Source organism: Penaeus monodon, chromosome 4 (genome assembly GCF_015228065.2).
Source record: "Penaeus monodon isolate SGIC_2016 chromosome 4, NSTDA_Pmon_1, whole genome shotgun sequence".
NCBI lineage: Eukaryota > Metazoa > Arthropoda > Malacostraca > Decapoda > Penaeidae > Penaeus > Penaeus monodon.
In genome coordinates, this window is record NC_051389.1 from 53,982,427 (window position 1) to 53,989,862 (window position 7,436).

The 7,436-nt window shown below is 38.5% G+C and overlaps 1 protein-coding gene across 1 annotated transcript; it reads right to left on the minus strand.

The window, feature by feature from the left end:
* Positions 1–945: 945 nt before the first annotated feature.
* Positions 946–3,152, minus strand: LOC119598961 (galactosylgalactosylxylosylprotein 3-beta-glucuronosyltransferase P-like). Its single transcript, XM_037948697.1, has 5 exons — positions 2,932–3,152; positions 2,170–2,346; positions 1,973–2,083; positions 1,603–1,754; positions 946–1,434 (listed from the first exon to the last, which is right to left on the minus strand). Exons 1-4 carry the CDS (start codon positions 3,139–3,141, stop codon positions 1,641–1,643), a joined length of 612 nt encoding a protein of 203 aa, XP_037804625.1. The 5' UTR covers positions 3,142–3,152; the 3' UTR covers positions 946–1,434; positions 1,603–1,640.
* Between the last annotated feature and the right edge of the window lie 4,284 nt (positions 3,153–7,436).

The following is a 7,436-nucleotide window of genomic DNA, read 5'->3' on the forward strand; positions in this document are numbered from 1 at the left end:
CGGTACGCTGAACGCGGCAGCCCACGGAATTCACGTGAACAGTTTACCGGTTTCCACAGTAAGGTCGACGACTCCTTGCTCTCGTTCAGAAAGCCCATTAACAAGGAAGTTTCATCCATTTGACGTCGGCATTTTCTCTGAGCTCCAGGAGTTCTGGGGAGGAAATCGACTGCGCAAGCTAATCACCGAGACTTAGCAAAGAAGGACAAGAACATGTAGAAGCGACACTATGACGACAGTAACATAACACCGTATAGTCGTTCCGCGAGTTATGTCCAATGTGACTGAGCTTTAGCACTCTCAATTTCTACGATCTTTACTGTTTATTTCCTGAAGAAACATATAGCGAAAGATATGGCATATTCTGATTTTCCTGTTTTTACCTTCGCTTTATTTACAAATTGTTAAGCATGAATCCTTCAGATTGTTGCAGACACCTAAGACTTCTTAGAGCCAAGTTATATGTCCACTTAAATATTACAGTACATGTTCAATATTCGTCAGTAACAAAATCTGGGTATGTATATATATGTGTTATATATATATATATATATTATAGATATTATATATTATATAGATAGATAGATAGATAGATAGATAGATAGATAATAGATAATTACTAAATAGATATCATATCTATCTATCTATCTATCTATCTATCTATCTATATATATATAATATATATATATATATATATATATATATATACACATATATATACATACCCAGATTTTGTTACTGACGAATATTGAACATGTACTGTAATATTTAAGTTGGACATATAACTTGGCTCTAAGAAGTCTTAGGTGTCTGCAACAATCTGAAGGATCATGCTTAACAATTTGTAAATAAAGCCAGCGAAGGTAAAAACAGGAAAATACACGAATATGCCAATATCTTTTCGCTATATCGTTTCTTCAGGAAATAAAACAGTAAAGATCAGTAGAAATAGAGAAGTGCTAAAGCTTTCAGGTCACATCGGACATAACTCGCGGAACGACTATTACGGTGTTATTGTTACTTGATCGTCATAGTGTCGCTTCTACCAATGTCTCTTGTCCCTTCTTTGCCTCAAGTCTCGGGTGGATTAGCTTGCCGCAAGTCGACTTTCCTCCTCCAGGAACTCCTGGAGCTCAGAGAAAGAAGCCGACGTCCAAAATGGATGAAATCTTCCTTGTTAATGGGCTTTCTGAATACCGAGAGCAAGGAGTCGTCGACCTTACTGTGAAACACGGTAAATCCTGTTCCACGGTGAATTCGCGGTGGGCTGCACCGCGTTCAGCGTCGACAGAGGTCCTGCATGCCCGCCCTCGTTGGCACCACAGCGAAGACGTCGGCCTTTGGCATGGTCGAGTGTTTTTCTCTTCCCTTCGTTGTTTTATTTACGTCTGCGATAAAGCCACGCCAGGCTGGGGTATCTTCCAGCACAGAGCACTGCTTTGCAAATAATTGTCATGTTCTTGATTTTATTGTTTGTAAGCTGTGGTTTCATGTAATATATATATATATATATATATATATATATATATATATATATATATATATATATATATATATATATATATTACACTAACACAGGCACGCACGCGCACACATACATACCCTTGTACCTTGAAGTAACGATAATATTCTCATCCATATTACGCCATGCTTTCTACGAGAATTCCCACGTTCGTGTTTTTGTACTTTTTTTGTAAGAACTTGAATCTCGGAGAAACATATATATCCACTGTCTGAGTATGCCATACGTAGATCTGAAGAATAGTTAAGAAAATGTTTATCACTAGATTTGATATTTTAGTAATAGGGAGTGCTTGCTTATCTGTTTTTTATGGATCCCGTTAGAATTAATATTACGGTTATTACTGTATTTGCAAGAAATTAAGACAAGAATGCATAGAAGATTTAAATATCGCTGTGTACAGCATATATTTACAAGGCTCTTTTGTACACAGTTCGACAACTTCCTCACCTTGGAACAATTATCGGCTTTAAACTCAATGTCTGCCGTGCTGATTTTCAGACTCTCGAGGAACCCAGTCTCTTCACGTCCCGCTTTGAACGGCATACTGGCATTGGGAACCTGCTCGAAGCAATAACCATTACCTAAGATTTCACCGGGAAAAAAAAACAGACATTCACGTGATATACACAGCCACTAAAATCTACCTGCTGAATGAGCTCGACGGACACAGCAAATCCAGCCATATCGACAGGGAACTTTCGGTTGGCAATGTAGGCGTCGTACCAGCCAACAAACTTCCCTTCCTTGATGATGGGCGTCGACATTCCCGAGGACCCCATAAGCCCCACTGGCCACATGGATACCCGCTTGGTATATCGCATCTGAAGGAGAGAGAAAGCATACAGAGTGAGTCGAGGCGGCAAAACCGGTCACCTTGTCCTTGACATTTCGCCGCCACCAAGATGTTAACTTGGTAAATGTGTCTTATAATCATCGACAGTTAAGCGGACATATCGGATTACTCTGTTGCTCTCTCTTGTTCTCCTGTTATTGGGCTAGTTCAGGCAGTGAGAAAAAAAGGAATCGTACTTTGGAGTGGGTGGTTATGAGGTTCATTTCTTAGCATTCATGTTTACATAGTTACTGAAAAGTTACCCATTAGCAGGTATTTATGCGATGCGGTACAAATTAAAAACATGGATTTCATCTAGTTATTTCATTGAATATAGCATGTCAGACTTTCCTTTTCTGTCTTGACAGCTTCATCTACCAATCTAATGACGGAAGTAATAACGCCATACAATGATTTTTTTACGAAAGAAATATTAAAGTCACCCCTACCACTTGCAATAATCATCGACGATCCGATTTGCTTATGCTAATATGAGTAAACCCACGTTGGTATTAATAAACGCCAAAAAAAAAAAAAAAAAAAATCTCATGAGCGCAAATGAAGGTCTGTTTACCTCTTCGAAGAGCCTGGTGTCGTAGGTGTTGTCGTCGTCAGCGAAGTAAACGACTCCTGACGATGCATGTTGCTTAACCCAGTCAAGTCCTGCCATCCTGTTGGCCACGCCCCTGGGTAAGAGCCTCCTCGCCCTTTTAGCCCAACCCTTCCCTTTGCCGGTCACGGCTGGGTTCCTGTATATTTCCGGCATCGGTGCTGAGGGAATCATCGTGGATGGGAAAGTTATGTATGCATATGTTATGATCATGAGAGTATTCAAGACTAGAATTATATGTTTTAAAAAAAGGGGTAAATGTTGGTTTCACAAATATGCGATCACAGAGGTCCTTCCTTTTAAAGCAAGGTGCAGTAGAAAAGAGTACTTAATTTTAAGAGGTTTTGCTTGGTGAAGAGAAGGCATGCATAAGATTGGGCTTACTCAAGAGAAGACTCACTGGAGAGGGGACTTGCTTAAACTCCGGAATCGCATACTTACTGAAATAAGGATTTATTTAAGAGAGAACCATTGTAAAGGAGACTTATTTAAAGAGAGGACTCACTAAGAGTGTGTAGGGGATGCCGAGGAAATCAAGGAGATCTAAACCCGCTGGTTTACGGTGCCCCTGTCGTCACCAACGATCCAGTGAATTCGGGAAACGCTCAGCAAAGTCTGGCCGAGGCGAGTGAGCTCCGGAATCTGACGAGGGTGGTAAATATTAGTGCCATTTCTTCTGCTTCTGCCTGCGGTGTGTGATTGATATGTGTTTTTCACAGTATGTTTTCTGCAGCTGTGTCGTGCATGGGCTTGGCATTTATTTTCATGCAGATACGTGTATGGTGAATATTATTCCATATCACATTAGTCTCATCGTCGAGATCATCGTGTTACATTTTCGCTCTAATTTTAATCAGTTGTAACAGTGTTATATTCATTTTTCGCGCCTACAGATCATTAATGCGATTTCAACTATTCCTTTGCATCGCATATCATTAAGATATACTGCATGCAGCATCAGTAATGTACCCATTAAGTTTGATTACTGAACAAATATATTATATAAAATATACTATATATATTTTAAATTATATACATTAATATTAAATTATATATATATCTATAATATATATTATATATTTATAAATATATATATTATATATATATATATAATCATATATTACCCTTACTCTCTCTCTTTCCTTCTCTCTTTTTCTACTCCCCTTCTTCTCTTTCTCTCTCTTTCTCTCCCTTCCTTCCCCTCCTCTCCTTCTCTCTCTCTCTTGCTCCCCCTCTCTCCCCCTCTCTCTCCCTCTCTCTTTTCCTCTCTCTCTCTCTCTCTCTCCCCTTTCCTCTCCCCTCTCTCCTCTCACACATCAAATATAGATTATCTTCATTCTATTACTGGATCAAAATTTAACCTGCTCAGGCCGTTTGTAGGGGGGGTGTGATGACGTAGATCATAGGTTGCCCCTGTATTTACTTTTGCTTTCAATTGCCCTTCAAAGTCAGTGTGTCTGAAAGAGGCGTTTTTTGTGGTCTTGCCTTGTGGCAATTACGAGTATACGTTGCATTCTTTGCTTCATCTCCTTTTTTCCCCTTTCCCCCTCTCTTTCTCCTTCTCTTTCTCTCTTTCTCCTTTTGTCTCTCTCTTTCTCTTTCTCCTTTTTCTCTCTCTCTCTCTGTCTCTGTCGGTATCTCTCTCCTTTTCTAAACAATTTTTATACCTTAACTTAACATAATACATTATAATACTCTACAATACAAAAGCCCCAAACACCCAACGCACAAATACACTAACACAAAAAAAAAATCCTCTAGCACAGGATTTTTTAACCTGACGGCCATGGCCCCCAGGGAGTCTCGGGCCACTTTCTGAGGGGCCATGGAGCAATATGAAAATTATCATGTCGAAATTTAAACTGAATTGTTACTCATCTACAATACCTTTACGTATCAATAAATTGGAATATTTCCCTAAACTGTCCTATAGCTACTAACACCATTATTCATAACTAGTAATAACTCGAAGATAACAGTCATTTAACGGGGCCATGGGGATTATTATATATTGGTCAGGGGCCAAAGAGTGAAAAAGGTTGGGAACCACTGGTCTCACACACACAACCTACCACTAGAAACCCTTTCGTGGGAATGCTGGGCGAGGGGAAATGGCTGTCATGAACAACTATAAACACACAGCAATGCTTAATTGACAACAGTTGTGACTTCCCAACACACCGTTCGACGGCCTCTCGCTACTGTTTGGCTGGGAAACCTGTTGAAGATGATTATACGTAATGAGAATGACAAATAATGCGTGCGTAATTAAGGTAACGGTAGTAATTATGAGGTAAAAAAGAAAAGAAAAATATACTACTGCTATTGTTGGTTTTGATAATGAAAAAAGTGATAGTAATAGGGATGATGATGATGATGATGATAGTGAATTTATGATGATGATGATGATGACATAATAATAATAATAATAATAATAATAATAATAATAATAATAATAATAATAATAACAATAATAATAATAACAATAATAATAACAATAATAATAATAATAATAATAATAATAGCTGCAACACTACTAATCTTTTCCTTATCATTAGTAATAATAGTATATATACTAGTAATCATGGGCAATAAGTGGCAATAAAAAATGGCAATAAATATTGCCAATAATTACACAAGTTTGCGATTTCTTGAGCCAAGGCTTGTAACAATTCCTTTTTTATCATTTTATCATCTAAAGATCTAAAAAGGGTATATTATTTTCAAAATTGCTGAAGATCACAGTTCACAACGTAGAGCTTTCATCCCTAAAAAAAAAAAAAAAAGTTTGTTACCCCAACTCAACTACCCACTCTTTACTTTCTAATAATTGGCTGAAATGAGGGGGAAACTATCTTATCCTAATTAGTCGAGTATAAAAACAGCATCAGCGGACTACAGTTGATGCTTTTTCATATTAAGCGAAGGAGAATCCATATAGCGGTAACTTTGATAATGACGCCTAACACTTATATTCTGATGAACAAAATTTTTTCCAATAGTTTTCGACTTGTTTCGAACGATTCTAGCACTCATTTCCTTCGCAAACGAAGCACAGTTACGATATCGGTCCTGATTGGTGGGGAGGGCATAATACATATCTGGGATTTTTTTTTTTATTATTATTATTATTCTTTTTTTTTTTTTTTTGGGGGGGGGGGGTCGAGAAATATCGGGAGAGCACAATATATCCACTCGCTTCCAGGTTATATAGGGGGCCCACCTGGTCCACCAAATCTTCACCTCTGTTCCGGCAGGAGAGAAGAGAGCCCAGACCCAGTAACAGTTTTACCCACATCTTACCCCAAGCATTACCTCGGGGTTTTCAAGGGTCGTTGTTGGGAATCGGCGTTTCTTATGGGACAGCCGAGGGTTCAGTTTCGCGGCCTCGGCCAAGAACTGATGCTAGACTGGTGTCTGTCTTTTCTGTAATGACACAGTGCCTTACAGTCCGGGCACAGTACTTCCAGAGGCAGTACACCGTGATTTCGCGGGTATGATAAACACGTCGTTATTTCGATGATATGTTGCCATGAGGTCGAAATAGTTATTATCACACCCGACACACTGCCTTGCCATGATGGAACTTATTAGAATTTCAGCCGCCTTCTTTTGGGCCAATCTTCTATTGTCACGTGATGATCATATCTGATTTCATATCTGATTGGCTCTATTGTGCTGGACGTCACTGCCAATGGTCACGTCACGTTCCAATGCAAATCTAATTGGCTCATTTTATTTCCCTCGCTTACGTCATGCGCTACAAACCCGTCCGATTTTCCGTCGCTTTCAACGTTTTCTTGTCATTTTGTCTTGGCGCTGGGGCCGTGAGGTTGCTGCGTTTCCAGGATTTTACATTTTTTTTATTACCGTCATTATCAATTTGCGAAGAAAATGATAGAGAAGAAAACTTTCATACAATGATTTGTTCCTCGACTTGGTAAGCTCAGATTCTGCATGTAAGGTGTTAGGCGTCATTTCCAACAATACCCATATAGCAACACCAATATCACGAAATAACCGAAATCTGAATTAGGAGCGAGCCCCTTTCACTAAGCCTAATTAGGAGCGAGCCCCTTTCACTAAACTGTCTAGGCTTGAGGACAGACCGTCAGCAGGCGAGGCTCCTGCAAATATAAGTGGGCATTTGCTAGTTGTGATTATATGTTTATCACTGATAAAATTACATGTTGTAGCAATAACAATGATAATGAGGGTAATAATACTGATACTAATAATCAATAATAGCGACACTGATAATCATGATAACAGTAACAACAATTATAACAATAAAGAAATCAGCTACAAAATAATAAAAACAATAAAATATTATAAGCATAAGTTTGCTTAGTGTTATCATGTATATCATACTCATCATGAACATAATGTCACAGAAACTGTGAAAAGAGAAAAAAGAAAGAAAGAATGAAAAAAGGTGTATACATAGCATATATATACACACACAAATA